This window comes from Lytechinus pictus, chromosome 19, assembly GCF_037042905.1.
Source record: "Lytechinus pictus isolate F3 Inbred chromosome 19, Lp3.0, whole genome shotgun sequence".
Classification (NCBI taxonomy): Eukaryota; Metazoa; Echinodermata; class Echinoidea; order Temnopleuroida; family Toxopneustidae; genus Lytechinus; species Lytechinus pictus.
In genome coordinates this window covers 2,117,695-2,144,323 of record NC_087263.1, presented here as the reverse complement: position 1 = coordinate 2,144,323, position 26,629 = coordinate 2,117,695, and the positions used below count along the sequence as shown (strand labels likewise).

General features: G+C 35.4%; 1 protein-coding gene across 2 annotated transcripts; it reads left to right on the top strand.

Annotated features, from left to right (window-relative positions):
• The first annotated feature begins 2,367 nt into the window (after positions 1 to 2,367).
• Positions 2,368 to 26,332, top strand: LOC129282363 (serine-rich adhesin for platelets-like). 2 transcript variants are annotated; one of them, XM_054918252.2, is made up of 18 exons: positions 2,368 to 2,547; positions 4,114 to 4,296; positions 7,880 to 8,803; positions 9,644 to 9,808; positions 10,642 to 10,827; positions 11,445 to 11,639; positions 12,459 to 12,571; positions 14,555 to 14,780; positions 15,350 to 15,469; positions 15,984 to 16,105; positions 16,797 to 16,943; positions 17,414 to 17,596; positions 18,072 to 18,455; positions 19,306 to 19,446; positions 20,928 to 21,052; positions 22,353 to 22,636; positions 24,021 to 24,087; positions 24,697 to 26,332. In XM_054918252.2, exons 1-18 carry the CDS (start codon positions 2,466 to 2,468, stop codon positions 25,277 to 25,279), a joined length of 4,230 nt encoding a protein of 1,409 aa, XP_054774227.2. In that variant the 5' UTR covers positions 2,368 to 2,465; the 3' UTR covers positions 25,280 to 26,332. The 2 variants fall into 2 exon arrangements, with proteins under 2 accessions (XP_054774227.2, XP_063969915.1); XM_064113845.1 differs by lacking the exon at positions 4,114 to 4,296.
• Positions 26,333 to 26,629: the final 297 nt, after the last annotated feature.

Here is a 26,629-nt window from a genome sequence, read left to right as displayed (position 1 = left end):
TTGACAATTTGGGCAACACATTGTAGGTTTTAAATATGTATACTATTTTTCAATAGAAATTAAATTAAGATGGAAATGGAGGGACCCACTAAAAAAACAATGCTTGTACAATGTGGGCCCCTCAAAAAATAGAAAATAACAAAGTACAAATACCGATATATGTAATCAAATGGGAAAAAAAAATAAATGAGAGAGAAATAATACTCACAAAATAAATACGCAGTTATCAAAAAATATAGTTTGATATAGGACAAAACAACCCGTCCTAAAATATATCCACCCTTCCCCACCCCACCCCCCCCCCCCCCAGAAAAAGAGAAGCAAAAAGGGGAGAATGCCCTGAGAAGATGGATGGGTGCTGCTGAACGTAGGTGGAACATATGCCATCGTGGACTCAAGCAAACTGGATTCAATGATGTGTTTAAAAGGAGAAAAATATATAAAATAACCTGGAAAGAATATAATGCACGAAAAATGTGATTGATGCCGTGAACAAATAACCGGTAGGAAGGCGGATTAGCGGACAGGAAAGAAAGAGAAAATAGAGGAGAGGATAGACACAATAATGTATGAGGTTCAAGAAGTTCCACTCTGCGCATGATCAGAAGATTCTGTGCATGATCGAGGAAGTTCATTGGTACTAAAGTGGCATGGTGGTTTAAAATTTAATGAGATAAGCACCAACTTTGATGTCTTGATTATTCATATATTCTTTGGCATTGTGTTTTTCATTTATATCCACAAAAAACAACACCAATGCGTCCACGAACGACTGGTATTTCAGTTTGCCAAGTACATTATACAACATGCTATAAAATGCATTCAAAGGATAAATGTCGCAATACCTTCATAGAGTGTTCATTTGTGTGCTATTCTAGTCACCTGGTCTATTCAATTTCTTCATACTGCTATGTAAGGCATGCTTACGTAATATCTTGCTTTGAAATCTGCCTATCATAATACAAGAAATGAAAGGTCATTTGACCAAAATTTTCCATGAAGTAAGTACGAACTGTTCTATTGAAATATCACTCAATAAGAACACGGTCTTCTAAAAATAAAAAAAAGCCCTTAGACCAAGGACTTATAAGAAGACGTTATGGACTATCCAGGGGTTTCCCCGTACTTTCATTACGTCATATACAACTCGTAAATTACAATAGACTATACTAACACATCACGGTTGTCTCGGTGGTTGATATACAATACTCTTGGGTAATATTTATATAATGCAAACACATTTCACCTTCATACCATGAGAATATTATTTCAAGTTTATATTTACTTTTCAATGAAGGGATGTCGCCAGTGCTGTTTGAAGTATTCAGTGTATTCTGACAAAGATTGATTTGACTATGAGGTATATATTGAAAGAGGCTTGAATCAACGTGTGAGAAAATTCTGAAGAAAAATAAAAACCGTACATTTCGAACATGGATTAAGTAATCGAACTACTAAGTTTTCCAGTTCCTTGTCATAAATGCGACCCCCCCCCCCTTCCATTAGGCATGTTAGGTCCGGGGAAAAACGTGGAATTTTGTTTTATGGGTATTATGTAGATTTTGTAATTTAATATTACAAAAATACCCCCTCTTTATTGTTTTGATGTATTACTATTATTACGATGGTATTTTCATAGCGATAATCATGACTGTAATAATAGTAATCATAATAAACATTAATCATGCTGATTTATTATTATCATTCATCATCATCATCATTATCATTATTATTGTTTGTTATTTATAATTATTATTATTCTGTTTCTGTTTATGGTAAGTCCCGTAGATGCAACAGGACAGTATTTTGCTGGTAAACGCCAAGCTGGTATATAACCAATTACCTAGGAAATATTTTACGTCTAGGTTAATCAGTCATAATGGCCGACGTTATAGACGACAGATATCACTCTCGGGCCTTTTATCAAAGTGGAGACAATGGCAGAACTCACCACCTTGCGATTATGAGTCCAATGCTCTAACCACTGGACCACACGACCCGTTAATTGTTAATGTTATTATTATTATTAATATTATTACTGTTGTTATTATCAATGTTATCATTATTATTATTTCTCACTATTATCATTAACAGTACAAACATAATTGCATCATCAATTTTATTTGGTCAATTTAATCATTATTCTGCTAATATATTTGTTATACTAGTACTGATAAAACCGACGTATCAGAACGAAAGTAACATGAAAGAATAACAAATAAACAGAACAAAATCTACCAACTTTGTTTTCTTAGTATCAAAAAGGGCTAAATCTTTCTCAACTAAGTCCCCCCTTTACATCATTTTGGCAATACTTATCTGAATATTTCTGAATTAATTTCATTTCCATATTTTTTTCTTATTTTGTAGGTTTTGAAACAGCATTCACCAGCCTGCGTGCATCCATCGTTTATCCATCACATAAATTCCTCTAGTTGAAGTCCCGGTGTAGACGTATTAATATCATGTCCGGGCTTAGTCGAGATAAGATGTTTATTATGACATTCATAACTGTCGCTGTATCCGTGTACAGTGTCAACGGGCAAGGTTAGTTGATCTTTCTATATAATAATGACATGAATGATAGATTACCATTATTTCTAATTTTTAACAAAGATATATTTCCTGATATTCTTGATTTACTTTTTAAATGTCCCTTTTTCACAAATAGAAAGATGGGTGGGGGGGGGATAAACAAAACATTCTCATATCTGATTCTCTCACATCAAAAGTATGTATTATTCAAATGGTATCACAAAAAATAGTCCTTGTATGAGATGAAGATAGTTTTGGTATTAAAGGGATACTGCGGGCTGAAGATATTTAAATCTGAATAAAAAGAATAAAATTCACACAGCAAAAAGCTGAAAATTTCATCAAAATCGGATATAACAAATGACGAATTTATTGAATGTTTAAGATTTGCATCATTCCGGTGAAACAGTTTTAGGCATGTCTTAATGAATATTCATTAGGTGGGCTGATGATGTCACGTCCCCACTTTCCTTTTTCTTATGTCATTACATGAAATCATAATTGGTTATTTTTGTCATAAATGTGTAAATGATTTGTCTCCATTATGATGAAATAACTAATGCACTTAATCAGTTGTCATTCCAATTGATTTAGTCCTCGGTAGAATTTTTTTTAATAAACCTAACTTCAAATAATATGTCATCATCAACCACCTAATGAATATTTATGAAGACCTGTCTAAAACTGCTTTATCCGAATAATTAAAAAAAAATTAAATTCAATAACTTTGTTATCCGATTTTGATCAAATTTTCAACATTTTGCTCTGTGAATCTTGTTCTATTTATTGAGATACGAATATCTTCAGCCCGGAATATCCCTTTAATACCAAAACTATCTTCATCTCATACAAGTGCACATTCCGCTTCTATTTTTTTTTTTGTGATACCATTTGAATAATACACACTTTTGATGTGAGAGAATCAGATATGAGAATGTTTTGTTTATCCCCCCACCCATCTTTCTTTTTGTGAAAAAAGGACATTTAAAAAGTGAATCAAGAATATCAGGAAATATATTTTTAATAATATCCCTTTAATGGTGCTATTTTGATGGTGGTGGATTGTGGTGATTGGCGTGGTGGTGGGTGGTTTTTAATTATGGTGGTGGTGGTGATGATGAATAATGGTGGTGATGGTGTTAGAGGTGGTACCAGTGGCGGATGTTAGTTGTGTTGGTTGATGATGATGGGTTATAGTGGTGGTGGTGAATGGTGTTGTTGTAATGGATGGTGGTAGTAAAGGATATGGTGGTGGTGATGATTTTAATTATGGTGATGGTTGTAGTTGTTGAAGGAGGCGGTGCATGGTGGTAGTGGTAAAGAGGAGATGATGGATTTTCATGGTGATCGAGTTGGTACCGGTGGCGAATGGTGGTTGTGTTGGTGGATGGTGATAATGATGGTGGTGTTGCCTGATGATATAGTGGGATATGGTGGTGTTAGTGCATGGTGTGGTGGTGGTACTGGTGATGGATGGTCGCATTGGAGGTGGCGGATGGTGGTGATGGGTGATGATCATGATCATGATTGTAATCTTTTAACTAACCCCTGATAGTAGCAATTAATTTTCTGATGCAGATTGCTCGGTGCCTAATTTCCCGCCAAACCTGCTGACGCCCTCTGGCGATTGCTTGCCTGGCAGTTCCATTAGCCTCGGTAGCAATTGTAGCTATGTTTGTGACGTAGGATTTAATCTAGTTGGAAACGACACAGTCCAATGCACCCCTTCAACCCCTGTTCTGGACCTACCTACATGCCAGGGTAATACACTCATATTCTTTTGAATGACACAAGTATATTTCACTAAGATAAACGATCATGACCCTTTCTGATAATTTTCTATTGAAAAATAATTGGTGAACGAATTTATCAATAATAAAGTTCAAATTAATGTCATTTTGGTTTTTAAAGAAAACATTAATATACAACACATGGTATCACTTATCAACAGAATGAAAAAAAAATGAAAAAAAAATGAAAAATTTTTTAATAAAATTAGAACAAAACGCCAGGAATATTATTCGATGAAGGCATTTAACAGGATAACTCACACAATTTGTTTTTTATCGTTTCACTTGATGTTTTGTATTGGTTTCGAAACGATTTACAAGAACGCCAGCAATACCTATAAATTGAAGTCACATGACCTACTGTCATGACTGTGTGCCACAGGGTTACCTTCTTAGCCCGTTACACTTTATTTTGCATAAAAAAGATTCATTGATCATCACATTTATTTTTGTTATTATTGTAGATCACACTAACATTTCTCTTTTAACAAAAGCTTGCCGGTGTTTGGTAAAGTTATTATAATCACTGATTTTTCTCTCAATCGGAGTCTAATTTTCTACAAACTTTATTATTTTTTTTTCATGTAGGCTCCTCGCTTTAAAAATATGTAATCCATGTAAAATGTTTAATTAATCTTAAAACACTTTGCTTAGTACTTCTAAAAACGTTTTCTTTAACTTTCCTCTGTGGTTAATGGTTCTTTGCTTCTAACTTTACGACACTGATTTAAATTGCGATGAAATAAAAATATAAAGCAAATATATTGCACAAAATAAAACTTGTATAAGTTGGTTTTGGGTCTCATAATTTCAAATGGATATTTGTTTATCCCATGTGTACATTTGAATAAAATAAATAAAGTGGCGGTAATATGAATATCAACCCATCTAACAAATGTTTCTAGTTTTTCATTCTGATGGTCTTATCTTATCTGCATGTATACTTGATCATCGAGCACATAGTCATGAATATTCATTAGATAGATGTTATACGAAAGAGCGGTGTTTGGGAGCAAAGAAACCGAGTTGGCTATAAACCTATTTGTACATGAATATTATCATCATTATGAGTATTATTTATTGAAATTGAAAAAATATAGAGCTGAGTTTGGTGAAATTCCATGAGAAATCTATTAAAAATGTCGAATTCAGGTCTTTACAAAGGGTTAAATATTTGAATTATTGATGTTCCATTTTCATAGAAATGATTTGTCAAGCAAATAGGGGTCAATATTTTGCAACAAAGAGGCAATCTTCGCTTTTCAACATTCTTGTGTGATTATTTGTAGTAGAAGTTTATGATATTAAATTTGTAATCCAGGCTGAAAATTATATGATTTGAACAGATACAAGAAAAATCAGACAAACAAAACACTAAAAATTTGATCAAATTCTGAATGACGAAGTAACGACAGTTCAAAGATTTGCAATATGTTGGTAAATCAAGCCCATACAAGGCTTCATGAATATTCAATGAGCAAACTGATGATGTCATATCCCCACTTGTTCTTTTGTATTCTATTATGTCAAGTTATGTTGATTCAAATTTTACCCTCCAAGATAATGCATTAGAAATTAATTGTTGCGACTCATTTTATTATATAATGATATACCATATAACACATGTATACATTAAAACATGACAAATTAAGTATTTCATATAATAACATAAAAAGAGGAAAGTGTGGACATGACATAATTAACCTATCTAATGAATATTCATGATGATGCTTATATTAACTGTTTTCACAAATTATTGCTAAACTTTAAAATGCAATAACGTCGTTATTTGTTTTCAGAATTATATGATTTTTGTAGCATTTTACTCGATGGGTTTTACACTAATTACTTTGATATAACTGTTTTCAGCCCGGAGTACCACTAATAATGATCAATTATTAATATTGCTACTAACTGAACGTTTACTATTATTCTACCAATAAAATAATCAATGATACTTGTACTTCTACGAATAGTTGAAGTAGTCACAATAATAGCATTAGTGATAGCATTGTTACGAATAATGATAACGATGATTCCAACCATAATCATGATAACAGACATGATAATTACATTATAGTGATGATGATGAAGATAATGATTATGATAACAATTCTAAAAAACCAACAAGTCACTCAAAATGAATTTTGAGATTTTCATTGAGTTTCAATAAGCACATCCTAAGCTTTCAATTGACACATAATCTGTCGAATTTCCTGAACACAGCTAACCCACAAAAATACTTGATTGAATGCAGAAGTAAATAGCGAGAGCTTCAAAAACAGGAGAAAAACGACATTTGAAGTTCAGGGTTCACTCAAGCATGGAAATGTACACACTGTGCAATCTCAGTGGATCTTGAGGGTAGTCTGAAAAAAACTTGAATCAACGAAAGTCTTTTCCTGTTATTTAACGGTACAACTTGAAATTTTGACGTTATGAAAAAGAAATACTTTTTCAGATAAGCAAATTTTCTTATTTTTGCTTTTTGAAGACCAAAGTACTATTTTGGCTATAAATATCTGAATATTGAACCTTCTTTGGTGGCTTATATTGTTGGCTTTTGAGTGGTTGGTAACATAATCATGATAATAAGGACAATAATGATGATACCCGCTTTCCTGCCACGTCTTATAAGTACTCTGAATGCCATTAATAACTTATACTACTTCTAGTACTGTTATTTCTATACTACAACTACTACTACTACTACTATAGTACTAATTGTTTTCAGCCTGGAGTACCCCTGATAATGATCAATCATTATTAATATTGCTACTAATTGAACTTTTACTATGATTATACCTATAAAACAATGATACTTGTACTTCTACGAATAGTATAAATAGTAACAACAATAACAGTGATAGTATTATTACGAAGAATGATAACGATTATTCCAATCATAATCATGATAACAAATATAATAATTACATTATGGTGATAAGCAAATTTTCTTATATTTGCTTTTTGAAGACCAAATTACTATTTCGGCTATTTATAGTGAACCTTCTTTGGTGGCTTACATTGTTGTTTTTTTGAGTGACTGGTCACATAATAAGGACAATAATGATGATACCGGCTATCTTGTCACGTCTTAGAAGTACTTTCAATGCCATTAATAACTTATACTATTTCTAGTACTGTCACTTCTATACTACTACTACTACTGATAATAATAATGGCAAGAATAGTAATAATGATGACAATACTACTAATAATAACAATAGTAGTAATAATAGGACCAATGCTACTACTAATAATACTATTAATGATAATAATAATAATCATGATTATAATTATAATGATAATGATTTCAACAATAAGAACATGCAAAAGGAGGAGGAGAAGAAGAAGACGAAAATAATAATAAGAAGAAGACGAAGAAGAAGAAGAAGAAGAAGAGGTAGAAGATAAGGAAGGAGAAGGGTAAACATACATAAACCCATCAGACTTACAGAAGATACTTACATTAGTGAAAAAAATGGGATTAGTAATATCTTATGCAATTACATTATATATTGTCCAGAATGTGAATTCAATTATTTCGACAGCGCTCCCCACACCGTCACCGTCAACAGCTCCAGCTAATACATCACTGTCAATGTCCAATCAAGCCCCTCCAGCGACACCATCGGTAACTGTAACTATTGCACTGACATCTTCACCAACTGTAACTGTCACATCAGTGTCAATGGTAATTACTACATCTTCATTGACATCACCGGCAACTTCATCTACAACACTGGAGTCTTCATCAACTGTAATTTCTACATCCATGACACCATTAACTCCAACCACCGCTTTAACGTCATCGGCAACCTCATCTACAATGGAACCGCCATCGACTCTCACTTCAATATCGGTGTCTTCGTCAATGCCAACTTCTTTATTGACGACATCGGCAACCCCTCCTACACTGGAGCCATCATCAACTATAGTTACTACATCGGGGTCGAGGTCAACTCTGATTGCTTCACTGACGTCATCGGCAACGCCTCCTACTACACTGGAGCCATCATCAACTGTAGTTACTACATCGGAGTCGAGTTCAACTCTAATTACTTCACTGATGTCATCGGCAAATTCATCTTTTACGACGATATCAGCTTCAATAGCAACCACAGCAACAGTACCATCAGTAAAAACATCTTCCTCACTAATGTCATCTTCAACTTTGGTGTCATCGGCTACTTCATCATTTACAATGGCATCGCCTTCAACACCAGCTACTACATCGGTATCATCAGCAACTACTCCACCCACAACGATATCGTCTTCAACACCATACACTTCTTTCGTGTCATCAGCAGCTGCAACATCTTCTACAACAGTGTCATCGTCAACACCAACCACTACATTGGTGTCATCAGCAACTACACATTCTACAATAGTACCATTTTCAACTTCAACAACTACATCGATGTCGCCAGCAACTACATCATCAATTGATATGGCAGAAACGTCGACAACTTCAAGTGATTAGTTAAAATATGAATTTTATATTTCCAAAATGTATTATATCAACCTTTCTGTAATGAAGATTAATTAGAAGATTGATAATTTGGTATCATTATTACCTGATATACCAAATTTGATAGATACTGCAATTTTTTTCACAATTATGGTCGATTTGGAGCTGTCCAATGTCAATATTTTGGAAGGGTAATTACCATCGATAGAGATATTCTGGGGTTGATATCTCAACTCTATACAAAAGTGGATATAACACTCTTTGGAAATGTACTCTTCGTATTTAGATTAAATAATTTTGTATTTACTTTGATTATTCAGATTTTTTTAAAAAGAAATCTATGATTGTATAAACATACGATTGTCGATACAAAATACAAATATGAAAACCTCATTGTTTTATTCTTGTGCAGTGGTGTAATCAATAATAAGGAAGGAAACCACGGCCGAGGTTGGAAAACGGAGTATTATTTATTTGTTTCCTGTTTGCTTGAATGTTAATGTCCAACTCCGCTAATACTTGTTAATAGTTTAAAAGTTTTATCTAATTATGATTAGCTAAATTGGCCAGACTGATAAATGTCTCAAATTTTACATCATAAGGTAGTTTTGAATAATGATCATCAAACGATATTTTTTGTCACGATCAGATAATTATACTAGAAAATCATTTTAACTTAAAATCTAAATCGTTGTACAGTTTTCTCGAGGTGGTTTAGGTGAATTGTGCAGGCATCAAGCAACCCATTAAGATGTCAATACACAAATGAAATATTGACTTGCACTTTTAAAAAATACGATATTATATACTCATACTCTCGTATGTCTTTCACGTGCTACACTAGGTACAACAACTGATATGGTAACGATTACCGATATCACACCGGATCCTACTACAGAATTTGGGAGTGGAACGGGAACCTCGATGACATTTGAGAGAACGACTGAATTCTCGACAACCCCTCTTGTTACTTCTACGGACCCCTCAGCCACTGCGTCTACCACCAGAGGTATTTGACAAATTTGTGTGATATTTCTTAGGATATTTCACCAGATTTAATTCAATATTTGTTAACAAAATATTCAGCTACCAAGAATTTCTAACAATGTCTACACCGAAAGAAGTTACACCAATAGGCCTATAATGCTAACGGTGCCCAGAGACATACATGTATTGGATATTCCATGTGCAATCAAACCACGTTTGACATTGTTGGCAGTGGCATAGAGATGAGGGCTTAGGGGCGTGCCCGGCCCAAAAATTTCCACGACCAAAAGAAAAGAGAGAGATAAGGAAATAAAAGGAAAGTTGAAATGCGATATCCTTTTTCTGAATATCATGTAAAAATCTGTCACAAAATTGTATTTTTCAAATAAAAATGTCCCAAGTTTTACTCGCTCGCTTCGCTCGCATATTTTAAAGTAAATTTTGCCTGATATGTCATATGTTAGCCCTACTTTTTTGGCTCATCATGCCACTGATGGTTGGAACAAAATTAAACTTTGATCTCACTAAAAAAATATCTTCACATGGCATCGATCATTCCGTTCCTGAAAAACGTAAACGCAGGTCATATTAAAGTTTACATCTGATTTTGATTATTAAACTTTGCCTTTTTCACTTTATATTTTTTCAAAATGATCAATAGCGATTGATATCCGGGGAGCGTTTCATCAATATTTTCATCCGACGAGTTGCCAGATCTGACATCTTTCCATGATTTTGTTTGGCTGAGAGGCATTGTTCCTATGGTAACTGTCGGATAAAATGGGAGTTGTCGGATAAAACGTCCGACAAGTACTTTCATGAAACGCCCCCCCCCGGAATATCCGTTTTTTGCAGGGATTACCTGTCTGATACCGTCAGTCCCACCCGATCTAATGACCCCTGACCTCCGCTGTTTGAGTGACGTCACATTCGGTACAACCTGCATGTATATGTGCGATGAAGGATTTTATCTCTCCGGTGAATCGCAGGTGACTTGTTTGATGAACGGTAGCCTCTCTGCTCCTCTTCCCACGTGCGAAGGTAAGTTGTTCAGGGCCAAGCCCATCTAAAACAATATCTGAGTTTAGAAATAGCTATGTTACTTTACGCACCGATGTTGTTCAAAACTGCATCGTTTCGAGAAACTGTAAACATGTATTATGATTGGTCATAACGCGTCACGTGACATTTATATCAACTTGCGCATATAAACTGCAGCGCGATATATGCATGTACATGTATAGCATAATTGCATTGGGCAGGGCCAGACCATTTATATGATGGGAGGACTATGCTGACTCGGGTTCTCAGGCAATGCGATGGAATTCAATGAATAGTATTAAACAGCCTGTATAAATGACAGAACAATAGAATTACAGGTCGTGGAATGTTCTACTATATAATAGGGAGTTTTCGCATGGCGACGCACGTCGGACTCAAGAAAACAGTAAACGTATTGAACATGCCCGTCAATAGAAAAGAACAACTGGGAGGTAGACTTTGTCGAAAATTGGTAAACACCATTTTCGCCCATTTTCGGAGCTGAAGAAAAATGGCAAAATATTGTCCATAGTCCAGGACGAAACTGCTGTTTTTATTTACCAATTTTCGACAAAGACATACTAAGCTTGCAATATACTATTTTGTTAATATTTCAGCTGTGGTTTGTCAGCTCCCAGATACCTTCCCATCGTTATTATCATCCTCATCTATTGGCTGCATTGAAGGTGGTACAATCGGCTATGCTGCCTTTTGCCGAATGGAGTGCTCTATGGGGTTTAGATTAATAGGCGATCAATCTATATCGTGCCAGGGGAACGGAACCCTGTCAGGACAATTACCCCAATGCGATGGTAAGAAATAACACACACACACATATATCTAAAATATATATTTTTTATCATATATATATACATATATAAAATATATTTTAAATATATATATATATATATATATATATATATGTATATATGAAGCATGGCGGCTTGTCATTGTTCGAAACCCACCTTCACCCGACAAAGGAAATTATAATTGGTATAGTGTCGAAAATCTGTCTATCTGACGGTCAATCGGATCGGGGTCGCCATAGCCACTAACCCGTCTCTGTGGTCTAGTGGTTAAGGCACCGGCGTTCAAAGCTGGGGGCCCGGGTTCGATTCCCGGCAGAGACATTTTTTCGGCATCGCCAATTTTTCCAAAGGGTAGATAGCTCTGGGGAACCTTGATTTAAGCTACGCCTACCATTGTTCTCTTCATCCATTTCTTTACAATATATATGTATATATATATATATATATATATATATATATATATATATATATATATATATATATATATATATATATATATATATATATATATACACACATACCCATTCAAACGAAAATACATATATCCATATAGAATGTGGGCTATCATATGTTTTTTTTTCAAATCAGGCGGAAAAGACTGGTGGATGCTCCTCCGGGAGTGGAGGTTGTTTGCGACAAATAAAACTTAGGGGATCATTAACAAAAACATAGCAAGCATTTTATTTAAAAAATGATTTTAGCAAATTGTTTCATTTTCATTACAATTATGTTATTCATTTCTACGATTTTGAACATCAACATCATTATCAAACTAATTTTTATATATTTTATTATTTACTTCTCTCGTTATTCCGTTTTCAGCTGTAGATACGTACGTCGTCTCTGCAACCTTTCCAAATAAGACTTTTGCCAGCAGCCTCCGGGATTCCACGTCTTTTGCTTTCGCTGAACTCGCTCAAGAATTGGTTAACTATGTAAGAAATGAAATAACATATACTTAATAATATATATATAAATAATATCTTCATCGTGTTTTATTCCATTTCCACGACTTCAACATTCTCTTGATAAAAAATACAACTTTTGTTTTGTCTTCCATTAGTGCAATGTGGTGATCTATTCCCAGATGTCAGGAATTTCATAAAAACAAATAATAATGAAACATTAATTACATCACATGAGCTGGCACACAGTAATAAATGTGTCAAAAATAAAACTCCCTTCAAAGAATAATAATGTCTATCTGTAAAATATAATTTGTGGTATAATTGCAACGCATAAATGCCAAGAAATGAAAATGTATTATTGAGAAGACACAAAAATATGAAAATAAACGGTTTTATTTCAATTACCTCCTCTCCGCAACTTTTGTTTATGAATTGCTTAATGTTGGCTTATTGCTAAGTGGATTGATTAGTGGGATCTTTTATATACTGACGCAACTAGACATTTAAATGATCCCGATGTGCTATTGCTCCAATATTGCTCCATCCATCTTCAACAGGTTTCCTCAGGGAAGATGCATCGCTTGATTGATTGATTTTATTCGTCAAGAATACCACAGGAGATTACAATGAAATTGAAAAATACCTTGACAGGAAAGCCCATGAAAGCCGAAAGGCTTATTTCCAATGGGGTCCTATAGTTAGTATAAAACATTAACATATTGTAACAAAAAGCATAAACTACGACAAGTTCTGGAATATGGTAAAAAAAAATAAATAAAATACATACATACATATCCATCAGTCAAATAATATGCAAACATCTGAAGCAAACAACAATCTTCATAATATATGAAACAAGATTATATTTTAACATACCCTACCTTATCTACAATACTAGAATCCAACTGTACAAAATGTGTGATTTTTACTGGTAATACTGCTCTCGAGTAGCTTCCAGTTTTAGGTGCTTCTTTAATGCACTATTAAATTGAGAAAATATTTTAACTGCTTTTACTTGATTAGGAAGAGCATTCCAAGATTGGATGCCATTAAAATAAAAAGTGTTCCCTATAAAATTATGTCCTTCACGTTTTGGTAATACAAAATTAAAATTACTATTTCGAGTATCGTACCTATGGATATTTGATACACGGGTGAAATTATTTGCTATATAATGATCTAATGTATCCGAATATAATATTTTATGCACGTGGTGTAATACTAATTGTTGCGATCTGTGATCTACATGAAGTAACCCTGCCTTTTCAAGTTCATTACATCCGACATGTGCTCTTGGTCCTAAAACATTTATGTATCTCACAATTTTATTTTGAATTATTCTTAGTTTTTTCTTATCCGTAACACCCAGATTACCGTACCAAGCCGCATTAGCATAGTCGAATAGACACTGTATTAAAGCAAAGCATAAAATACGTCTAGACTTCATATTCAAACATGTTTGATAACTATACAAAAATTTTAAGCGTGAATTTGCCTTTTTTACGATTGAGTCTACCAAACCCGTCCATGATAGGTTACTTGTTAAAAAAGTCCCAAATATTTCACTGAATCTTTTCTGTCAATTACCTGATTATTATATGAAACCTTAAATCGTCTGTATATCTTAACTTTCGTTTCGAACAAAATAAAATGCTTTCTGTTTTCCCAACGTGTAAACTAAGCTTGTTGTCAGACATCCATTCAATGCAATTTACCAAATCTGCACTAAGTTTTTTATCAATTATCTTGGGATTTGTATCTGAATATAGCAAGACACTATCATCAGCATATAAAATCAATTTAAATTCGTTAATACAAGTACACATATCATTGATGTAAGACATAAAAAGAATGGGGCCTAAAATGCTTCCTTGAGGGACTCCACATGTAATAGACACTTTTGTAATGACTATTATAGTCTCTTTGTTTTACCTGTTTATTTTTTTAAAGTATGATGACAATAAAACAAATAATAATTAAGTGTCTGTAATTTCATTACATTACATATAGATTCAACCAAAGCTGCAGAATAATTTTTCGGAGCCAGTTTTAGTAACAGTCAACGGCTTCTCCGCTGGAAGCGTCATTGCAGATTTCTCCGTAATAATAGATGTTGAAAACAGGAGTTCCTTTCAGAATTTGGAAAACTTAGCGTCAATCCAATCCACAATGGTAACGATAGCTCAGCAAGACCCAACATATATGGACCCGGGCTCCATTGCGACATTCAGTACAGGTGTCCGCATTTTTTTCTTTTTACATTTCAAATCAAATTCTCACAATTTTATATTTTTAACTCTTTTTATCACTTCATCATCATCGTCCTTGTCATCACACACATGGCTTATGATTTCCTGTACAGTGAATGATAAATCCCTACAGCATATGCCCATTCCCTCTATGACATATGATTTCCTGTATAGCATAAGGTATTTCACTGTATATCATAATGATTATTTTCTGTTTAGCGTATGATTTTATCATAATAATAATTCCCGGTTTAGCGTAAAAAGTTCCGTATAACATGATGATGTCCTATATAGCAAAAGATAATTCCCTTCACAATTATGGGAATACCCTTTAACGCATAATGGATATTCCCCACATGGCATATGATAATAACCTGTATAGCATATTGGTTCTCTGTTAAGAATGATAATTTCCCTTATTGCATAAAATAATTTCTTGTAAAGTTATGATTTTGTATAACATGATGATTCCCCGGAAGACTTTAGCGTAATGGCTTCACTGTATAGCATAAAATAATTGCCTTAATGACACCCCACCATTTTGCTCGGTTTACAGTGACATGCCCCCAGGGAATCCTGATAACACCTTATGGATCCACAGCAATGTTTAACAGTGCCACCGTCAACGTCAGAGCAAACTCAACCAACGCAACATGCCCGTACTACACTGAGAGAGGTGAGTCTCCCGTGCGTGCGTGTGTGTTTAGGTGTATATTATGTGCATTTTTAGGGGGGAGGGTGAAAAACCGATTTCTTAAACACGAACACACGATAGAATTTGCATTTATTTTCCCTAAGAACTATTGCAAGGGCCATCCTCAGTTATTTGCGTCATAGATCACAGGAACTCCCTTGTGGAAATTCAGATTTTAGAGTATACCTCGCTGATCTTTGTATACCTTATCAATATTTCGATCTCAAAGTTCTTCGTTTGAAATTACTGAGAATAAGTCATTATGCCAATGCATCTGTTTTAAATGGTTAATTGTCCTTTTTGCTATGTAAAATCAACGCTTTATCTAATCCTTCACCTTTTCATTGATATTTATATTTTCCCGCTTACATTGCTGCTTTTTCGATGGTGTTGACCTCGTTAAATAAAGCACCAACTACAAAACGAGTTTGCCTTATGATACGGCCAGGCCTGATTCTCCCTACTTTTTTTTATCAATGTTTGATCTCTTTCATAGATGGAGAGCCTATAGAAGCTGTATGTGTAGGAGACTATATCCGTCCAAGTAACTGGGTTATACCAGCGATGAATTGTGGAAGGAACTTGACTTCTGAGGAAATCTTGGAGATCTTAAGCAACGTCAGTATCTCATTTGGGAGGATCGAATCTGTTTAAACAAAATGCACACATTTTTGTAACTAGAACGAAATCTGATCTGGGTTTAATCAGAATTACGATCGGGAATTTCCATGCTAAGATTATCAAATTGCGTCTGATTTTTTGCATTTCTTGGTCACCGTTTATGATTCACTATAATGGAATATCAATTTCGAATGTATGGAATAGGCTTGTCAAAATTGGAAGAATCTGCTTCGGTATTCCGTATTTATCGCTTCGATTCATGGGCGTCAGTGCAGAGAATTGTCATTTGTGTTTGATTTTTTTTTTTTTTTTGGGGGGGGGGGGTGGGGGTTGGGACGCAGCAATAGATATCGACAAAGACAAAAGATAATCCTATGCGCTGACATTCATGCTTCGACTTATGAAACTTGTAGGTCTTGTCAATTATATCAACGTTATATATCCATAATGTCTCAGCACCAAATCGGAAGGTGGTTTCAAAGGTATTCACCATTAATGTCTAATTAATTTTTCTCGAGTTGTAAGACTTCAATCTACAGGGACCTTGGGAATCCTACCTGAAAATTAAAAGTAATAAGTTGTAGAATTTCAAATTAACAAACATTGATTTGAATATCTGAGTATGGCAGCCCGACGTGGGTGATCACTTCACAGCATACCCTCACGAAATCCGCATTGTCTTTTGTAGATGGCGGTTACAGCAGAAAACGCAGCGGTTGTCGCTGAAGAAGTTGCGGATTTTACCGAAATGAATGAGAACATTTCCACGAACGGCCTTGGGATAATCGCCACACTGCTCGAGGATATAAATTCAGTCAATTCCACAGAGCCAGAGGTGGGTTTTAATCTGCAGAATAAATTTTGTCTCATTTCTTTGACTCTGAGTTTATCAAAACTAATCTTGCTATCATAGTCATTATTTACAAGGATCAGCCATTAATGCAATAAATGCAACTATGAAAGCCGTCGACATCACATTTTTTTACATTAATTGAATAGAAGGGTAAAACCTGCTACAGTTGTTCAAAAGAATTAGCATTGCTACCATGCAAGTGCAAAATAAATGGACAGTGCTTTCATGTTATGCCTCTTTTCTTTCTTACACCACCTATTAAATAATATTTAAAAATAAGTTAAATATCTTGATACGATTCTATGCTCTAAAATTTGTACATCTGATTAGGTTAAAATCATATGCGACATTAATTAAATCTTTTATAATCGTATGTAGTTTTGTCTCCACTGCTGTTTGATACGATCTGCAGAAACAGTTACCATTGTCAAATGATAATGTTGTACTTATAGGTAGCTGAATCTATTGTAGAGATAGCAGATAGCATCTTATCTTTACCTGATGATACACTTGGGTCGGCAGAGGAGGAGAACAATTCACCAAGTCGTATAGTCCTGGCCCTCGAAGCACAGCTAGCCATCGTAGAAGTGGAAAATGGCAGCAGTCGTTTTGTAGAATCTAACGTTGCCGCTGAGGTAGGGAAGATAGATAGATCTACCATTCTCCGATTTGAGGAATAGGGGAATTATGCAAGTTCAAAGATTGTGCTAAGGAATTGAAATTGTGGTTTGGCCGCCATCGGCGATCACCCAATAAACCGTTGGATATTATAATGTTTTATGCATTAATCTGAAAGAATAATGTCCACACTAAAGCTGATAAAGCTAGAATTAGATTGTGGTAATCAGTCACAAAGATTATTGGAATGATACCAAAGCCAAATATCGCTTCGTGCGACTGCATCACTAAGCAACTTCAATATTTCTATTCAATTCAATTAGTGAATTTCAATACAAGAAAGAGAGGTAAATAATTATCGATCTATTTGGAACTTAGTTTATATATCAAATGCATATGATTTAACTCAACCTTGATGAATTTCCTTTCCTGCACATTGCAAGTAAAACACGTAGCATTAGTTAAAACAATCTCTGAACGTTTTCTTTTCAGGTACTTGATGTCGGTCCCTCTGATATTAGTCAGGGTTACACAGTCATCATGTCTGTTACCGACGACGGAGAGAGCATCTCTGATCGTGACTTCAGAGTAAGAGGGGGAGACCTGACACAAGGCACAGAAGCCACCCAATCAGAGGCGACACTCTTTATCCCATCAGGTTTAGCGGATAGCCTCCTTGGACGTAGAGGGCGTCTCGTGTTCACGACGTATCTCATGGCAGGTCTGTTCCAAGACGTGGGGCTTGCGCAGATCAATGAGGGCGAAGAATCATTCAATCGGACACCCAACTCTAGGATCATGTCGGCGTCTGTCAACAACATGAAAGTAGAGGACCTGGACGAGCCGGTCAGGATTTCCTTTGTGCCTCTGAATCCAGTAAGAAAAGATTACGAAAGTTGATTTACCTGTAATGGTACAGAGCTGTCTCACCTGACTTGATGAATACATAACTGATACCTTGTTCCCATTGTCGTGCGATCCTGCACGAAATCCACGATTGGCCTTATGTAAATGACCGCAATTTTTTTTAAACCATTCAAATACATGTATCTATACGAGCAATGCGATTGCCACGACTGATCTGATATGATCTCATAAGATCTAATAGGATCACTACAATTATTTCACGATTAAGTACGCCGTTTAGATTGTGTCGCAAATCGTGACAGTGCGAACTAGTTATAAGGCACTAGAACTAATTAACTGGGATTCTGAGCAGTAAGGAGGTAATGGTTGGAAAACACTGCTGAGAATGGTAGCTACAATGTAATGTATCAAAGGCATAAGTCATCTAGGATAAAGGAAGACGAAAGATAGAGAGGCATTGTCATAAAGACATCGTGAAGTGTAAATTACAGACCAACGTAGAATAGGAGGGACGATCGAGGGATGGAGAAAACCAATTGGGGACAGAAGATAGAGGGAGAGAGAAACAATGATACAGAGAAATATGTAGAAAAATATGTATAGATATATATTCAGTTAGTGAAGCGACATGATGCCTGACAAACTAAAGTCAAACAAAAAACACGGATAAAATCATAAGCATTTTAGATTTAAAAAACCCTTGAAGTTTGGTTAAAAAACATTGCCTTCCGAAAAGGACAAAGTAAAATTAAAATATTCAGACTATGACTATAAAAGATCTTAAGATAGACTAATTCATAGTAAGGCCATGTCACAAAAACCTCTTAAAATCCAGGTTTTTTTAAATCTTATTTTTCAGAATGGAACCAATGCTCAATGTGTATTTTGGGACTTTAATGAAAATGCCTGGTCTGGTCGTGGATGTATCCAAGTAAGCAATGACACCAATGGAAGGATCGAATGCGAGTGCAATCATCTGACCAATTTTGGAATTCTCATGGTTTGTATTAATCAAATCTCAAACGTTTAGACCAATAAGCTTGTGTTCACAAAAATGGCAAAGTTATGATATGTTAAGTCTGTGTTTAAATTGGTTGTTTTACTATCTTAGCCACTATTTCACAACTGCACCCTCTGACGAGGTAATTGTGATAATCATACATATAGTTTGAGTGCCAATAAATGCAAATAAAACGCAGGTACAGAAGCCATGCTCTTTTCGCCATCATTAAATAATTTCCATTGACCTTTTTTTTTTTTGGGGGGGGGGGGGGTTTGACTAAAAAGTTCTGCTCGGGCAACTTAATTCCGTTACCAAAATTTTCTTAAAATGTGTGTTCATGGTCTCTAAATTGCTTTCTTGTTGTCAGTTACTGCTTGAAAAAAAAAAACTATGTGTTCGACCTACGAATTTTTTTATTCCAATTATTCTCGAATTGAAATTATTGTTATATTCAACTACGCTAACAGAATTAACAACAGTTTGAGCCAGGAGCGGATCCAGGATTTCTCAAGGGGGAGGGGGGGGGGGGCAAAACAAAAAAGAGGGATTTAACCAAAAATTAAGGATATCTCGTCGACTAAAATGATTAAAAACAAATGTCTGCACTTTCAAGGGGGGGGGGGCACACTTTTTTAAACGGCATTTTTACATTACAAATTTTATTGTGCCTCTCAAAAAGGGGGCACGGGCCAGCTTCCCCCCCCCCTGGATCCGCCGTGGTGTGAGCCATCAAAGACTAAACATCTCCTATGAAATCAAACATGCACCATATCAATACTTACTGTTGTATCCATGGTTATCAGTTTTTGTAATCAAATGGATTACTATTAATGACAGTTGCTCTCAAATTAAACTGGTCAAAAGTCTATGCCGTGTCTTTTAGCAATCCTGTTATAAAGCATAGGAATCTTTTTCATAGAACATGTTGAAGCTTTCCCACAGTCCCCTTTATGGTGACTGTGATTGTAATGATAATGCTGCTCGGGTTTATTTTCAGTTGGTCTAATACCAATTCGTCCAATTACCAACTCATCTACTATCATTTGGTCTAACTTCAGTTCGCCCACTATCCACATTGTCTAATTGTCATTTCGTCCACTGACCATTTCGTTTAATAACCAGTTGGGCCATTAACCATTTAGTCCATATACCATTTGTTCTAATTGGACTAAAACTGTTAATTGGGCGAAATTAATGAAAATGAAATGGATATTATACCAAGTGGTTATGAGACGAAACGGTCATAGACGAACTGGTGATAAGGTTATTGGGCCAAATGGTTGTTAGACGAAATGTTGATGGACGGAATGGCATAAGACTTAATGAAAGAAGACCATGTGATGAGTGGACGAGGTGGCAATAGACGAATTGACAATTTACCGCTGCTTACAGGTTTCTTGCGAGAAAGACCTCTTGACAAGGTCCCTCAAGTGAAAAGATTGTTACTCACCTGGTATAACCTTTACATATACAAACAGGATATCTATGGAGGCGAAGGGCTCTCAGACGAAGCCGATTTTATCCTGAAGATCATCAGCTATATTGGCTGTCTAATTTCAATATGGGGTCTCCTTCTTACAATCTTAACATATGCCACAAACAAGTGAGTAAGATAAACAAAAGAAGTTTCATATTAATCGTTGCCTCATTAGCAAAAGGAGCATTGAATAAATAGAGTAAAAATGGACAGCGAGGGTCCTTATTCGGAGGGTCCAATCTACAAGCTCCACTTTTTGTAGCCTCCTCCATTTCCAACAATAATATATGATAATCTGGATTATATTTTTTTACACAGAGATTTCAATGTTTCCTTGCTTATATTTATTCATCAAAATGTACGACACAAATTGTATCTGTTGAAAATGGAAATAAACGTTACGAAATCAAATAAAATGAAGAAAAAAACTCACATTTTATTATTCTTGATACACACAACTTTTGATAAGATACTCATTAACGAACGTAGGGGGCGTCAAATCATTGCAAAGTGTTGACGCTCTCTCCGTTCGTTGATTTTCATTTAAGTGAAGAATATAATGTGCCTGTTCTGTTAGATGTAATGATGGCCAATTGGTTTGCATCGGGAAAAGAAAATGTTTAGAGGGCAATGCTTGATCTTCATCCTTAGCCATATATTTCAAAAGTAATTGATTTTATTAGGAAGCATATATTCAAAGGCGACCGCACACCTTACGATTGGTCTGCGATCTGATTCAGAATAAAATGTAGTAGAATTTGATGCTAACATTGAGACTTGGAATATCTTACTGTGTATGTTCTAAATCATCGTACGAATACCTATGTTCAAATCTGTGACTGTGATATCATACTTCTTAGAATAAAGCGAATTTAATATCTAGTCGTAATGACGTCATAGCAGTCGTACGATTGGCTACGATTTGAAACTAATTTGGCCTTTACTCCGAAATAAAGGCTTGCAATCTTTCAAAATGGCTATATTAGTATTCTTTCAATTAATTTTAATCTCAAATGAAATGATATGTTCCATTCACATTTTCAGAAAATGAGCAGAATGCCATTTGTTCCAAAATCGGATCGGGAACAATCGTAAGGTGTGCGACGGCCTTTAAATTATGTGTTCAGAATGTTGTTCTGGGAAGGAACCATAATTGTGTTGAGCAGCCTTTCAGTCATGTTTCTAAATGATTCATACAACAAATTGCATTAAAAAGGGCGACCAAGGATCAGCCGCGCTGAATTTATCTCACAACTTGGTTTATTTCGGTTTCATGTATTTCATCATCATTCGTGTGTTAAAGCTACATCAAATCGAGCGTGTAATGTTTTCACGTTGCAGAAAATGTATGTTTATTTAATGAAACGTGTAATAAAACTCTTCTGTTTACTTTTCCTTTTCATTACACACATCTTTATGTTATTAGAAAGCTTCGAGATCGAAAACCAAATCAAATCCTACTGTCGCTGTCAAGTGCTCTACTAGGCCTTTATGTCATCTTTCTAGTCATGATATCACTAGACCAGACGAGAAATGTGAGCGAGATCTCCATTCTCCCTTGCTCAATCTTGGCTGCAATTCTTCAGTACTTCATCCTGGCATCTATCTTCTGGATGGGAGTCGAAGGTTTCAACATGTACAACCTCTTCGTGTTGGTCCTAAATGCATACATGCCTGATTTTCTGAAGAAAGCTTCATTGGTCGCATGGGGTAAGGAATCCACTGCTTTATAATCCATGCCATGATATCAAGACACAAGAGAGTGACCTGATTATGATCGAATGTAATGATAAAAAATAAAACCATGTTTGTAGAGTGTGTTGCCTTACAGATAAAGATATAATTCCTCATGTTCAGGCAACGTACTTATTGTTACAAGTGTAAACAGTCAAACACCCCCACCCACCCACACCCTCACAGACCCTCACACACACATCATGACACACACCCACTCAGCACAAATCAGCTTAACCCTGCAACCTGGAAGGTGCAACCCGATGTCACACAGGGATATCTTTACAACTTCAAATATACTCCTTTCGCAACAGAAAGGTGCCAATTTACTATAAAGCTGGAAAATTAAAAACTAGTTTTCTCAGAACCCAAAGATGGGCCTACTGCTGGTTCTATTTCTACATGTAGATTCATCCAACCAAAGGAAACCCATGATACTTTCAATGGTTAAACCCGCTTGTCTACCCATCATGCATCACTGCTCTTTCACAAATTAGAAATGATTGACCCAATTAGAAAAAAGAAAGGGAAAGGGTGCATGGCTGCAGGCCGCTTTATGCATAATAGAAACTGAGAAAGGGAAAGGGTGCATGGCTGCAGGCCGCTTTATGCATAATATTGATACTTATTGTATTGCTTTGACAATAGGGCTTATGGGAAAATGTTATGCCCATGGAAATGAGAATAAATGATACTGTAGGCAAGATTCTTTTTAAAGGAGGAAGTTAAAGGTCAAGTCCACCCCAGAAAAATGTTGATTAGAATAAACAGGAAAAAATCAAACTAGCATAATGCTGAAAACCTCATCAAAATCGGATGTAAAATAAGAAAGTTATGGCATTTTAAAGTGTCGCTTATTTCCCCCCAAACAGTTCTGTGCTCACCTCAGTGATATGCAAATGAGAGAGTTGATGATGTCGCTAACTCACTATTTCTTTTGTTTTTTATTGTTTGAATTATACAATATTTAATTTTTTACGGATATGACAATTATGACCATCTTGTTTGAACCACAAAATGTTAAAACAATCAAATCTTAAATGTTAAGGAAGGAATGAAACTTTGCTTACATGACATTGAGGAGAAAATTCAAATATTTCATATTTCATATAATAAAATACAAAAGAAATAGTAAATGGATGATGTCATCGGTCCCCTCATTTGCATACTGACCAGGATGTGCATATAACTGTTTGGTGAAATTTAGCAAATCTTTAAAATGTCATAACTTTCTTATTTCAGATCCGATTTTGATGAAATTTTAAGTGTTCTTCTTGTTTGATTTTTCTCTTTCTATTCAAATCATCTTTTTGTTGGGGTGGACTTGTCCTTTAAATGATATTCAATGTTATCTTTCTAGGTTGCCCTCTGTTGATCGTAGGAATCACAGCCGGTGCGTCCAGACAGTACTACTCACATACAGATTTGTAAGTGTCATATAATTACTTACTTACTTACTTATTTAACCCTCTTCATTCTTGTCAGTGCATAATACCTCCACAACAGCTGAGTGCCAGTTTCTTGAGTTCTAGGCAAGTATCCCTAGCCCATTCCAGGATTGGTTTAGTGGTTTAGTTCTTTAAGCATACCCAAAGCATTGCCACTATAGTTTCAGCTGTTTCGGTTTCTGTAGCATGCACGGTTTTACAGGAAAGTATAGCTAACCCTACGCCCAGCCCTCCTCTTTTCTCAACGCGGACTTAACATGGCATATGACATGTATGAGACCGTCTACTGGACTAAACTTGGTACCGGCTATGGTAGAGTTAAGTTTGGAGTTGAGTATTAAAGTGTCAGACAGTCTATTTTATGTATTCTAGGGGCTGTATCAAACCAATGCCATTTGCCCATCGGTTCTTTTTGAAGGGTTTCTTCCCTACTCTGTATAGGAGAGTCTGAATTTACTTTCATCTTTCGAAAGCCTCATTATTTTACCAAATGCAGGCAACATACAGATTCCAGTTATTCCATTGCCTTCGCGATAATTTGTTTTTTTAACACCATTGATTAATTCTTCGTTCTTCTTTATATTCCAGCTGTTTCCCGCAATTCTGGCCACTGATCGGGGGTCTCCTAATACCCATCGGTGTCGTAATGATCTTCAACGTTGTCATTTATGTGCGTGTCCTCATGCGACTGAACAAAACTGTCAAAGGAAAACACCTTGATAAAACAGAGAAGCGCCAGAGAATACGACGTTTTCAGAATGCAGTATGTATCTTGACTCTGATGGGTCTCACGTGGTCTATTGGCTACCTAAGCGTTATACGACCAGCCAGTGCGGTGGTGCAGGGCATCTTCACAGTGCTCAACTCTCTGCAGGGGTACTTCATTTTCATGCTCTACTGCATCAGGCAACCGAAGGTCCGCAGAATATGGCGTTCCCAGTTCAAATGCTGTTTGCCGAAATCTTTCACGACGCCCTCTACGATCAATTCTGGTTCAGGGCAAACAAATTCCAGCTCGGCGAGACCCAGGACGCAGGACGTCCGCAGAACCGCCGCTGGACTTGCTTCCAGCTCGGAATCCAGCGGGTTTAGAGCAGATACCGTCTTGCTACCTATGTCGGATCGACTTCAGACAACGTCTCATGATAATGCCGTGGCTGCGGATTGGTGATAATTATTTGACTTCTAATCGAAAATATCTTAAACTCTTTTAAAATCATTTGGTTTTGTTTAATCATATTGCTTTACAGCGCGGAACCATTGCTTATATTACATTGGAGAAATGAATGCACAGCATTGCGGCTTGTACATATACCATTTACAAAAATACTACCGTTATTTTTTATTTATATGAGATTACTTCATAGTGGACAGTCTTTTTTCCATTCACATGGCTTCTTTAAGCACGATTCTATAACTTTTTCTATTAGATTTAGTTTAACGTATCATTATGATTATTATTGCAGTATGTACAATAACCTTTTTTAATCACTTTGTACTTAAATATTTCGTTGTTGGATACGATACAAAATCCTTGAATATTGAGGGATATAAGTTATAATATTTAATATTATATTATAAATTAAATAAAGTTTATTCATAAATCATTTGATGATGAATCATCTCTAAATCCGCACCAACGCAAATTATAGATCCGTCCATAGGAAAGCGCCAGCTATTGATAAAAGTGTGAGGCAATATCGTACGAGCATGCCTACCCATGCTAACGCGGCGGTAAGATACAGAGTCTATCCAAAATACTTTATCATAAATTTTCATAAAGTCGAAGAACTATGAAGAAAATTGTTTTACGTCATTCATGCCCTCTGCAACCTGGTTACCAAGCTAAGGTTATCAGGGTTTCCTCCTGAATGCAGCTATTAATTTAGATGGTCATTTGTATTATTTGAGTAATTCAATAAGTATTGAATTGGTATATTATTATGATGATTTTGACATTGTAAAAATCCTGTATTTTCTTTTGCGTAATTTTGTGAAAGAAATGTAAATGAAATGTAACAAAGACTGCAATTTTAGCGGGACATTTTTTTTAGATTCGAAAATTATAAAAGTATCAACCCTTGAATTATCTTAAAGAGACGAGGATCGTCACCACTATTGTAAATTACACGACGTCAAATAATTCAAAGAATAATATCTAAAGACTTTCGATGATTGAAAATTCTAATGAGTTTAAGAAAAACAAAGCTGGTACGCAGTGAAAGTGTATGAATTGTCTATTAGTTTAAACGCGTGTTCTTCTCCTTAAGTCTCCATCGTTTGGGCCTAAAAGAAGATGCTTAAAGGGGACTCAGTGCAAATGACAAATATTGAATTGAATAAACGGAAGTCAAACAATCAAACACAATTTATCTCCGTAATACCTTTTTGAAATCATTTTTCAGCTGTTATAATAATCATAATTGTTTTATCACTATGATAAAAATTGTCATCATTATTCATATTATGATCAAGATCTTTATGATCTTTGTTATCGTAATCAGAATAGTAAAGTAGTTTT

Excerpts from the sequence above, each read along its gene's own strand:
- LOC129282363 (XM_054918252.2), top strand. The coding sequence starts at position 2,466 with ATGTCCGGGCTTAGTCGAGATAAGATGTTTATTATGACATTCATAACT. Across the intron at positions 18,456-19,305 it reads CCTTTGTGCCTCTGAATCCA|AATGGAACCAATGCTCAATG; the intron begins GTAAGAAAAGAT and ends CTTATTTTTCAG. Across the intron at positions 22,637-24,020 it reads AGCTTCATTGGTCGCATGGG|GTTGCCCTCTGTTGATCGTA; the intron begins GTAAGGAATCCA and ends TTATCTTTCTAG.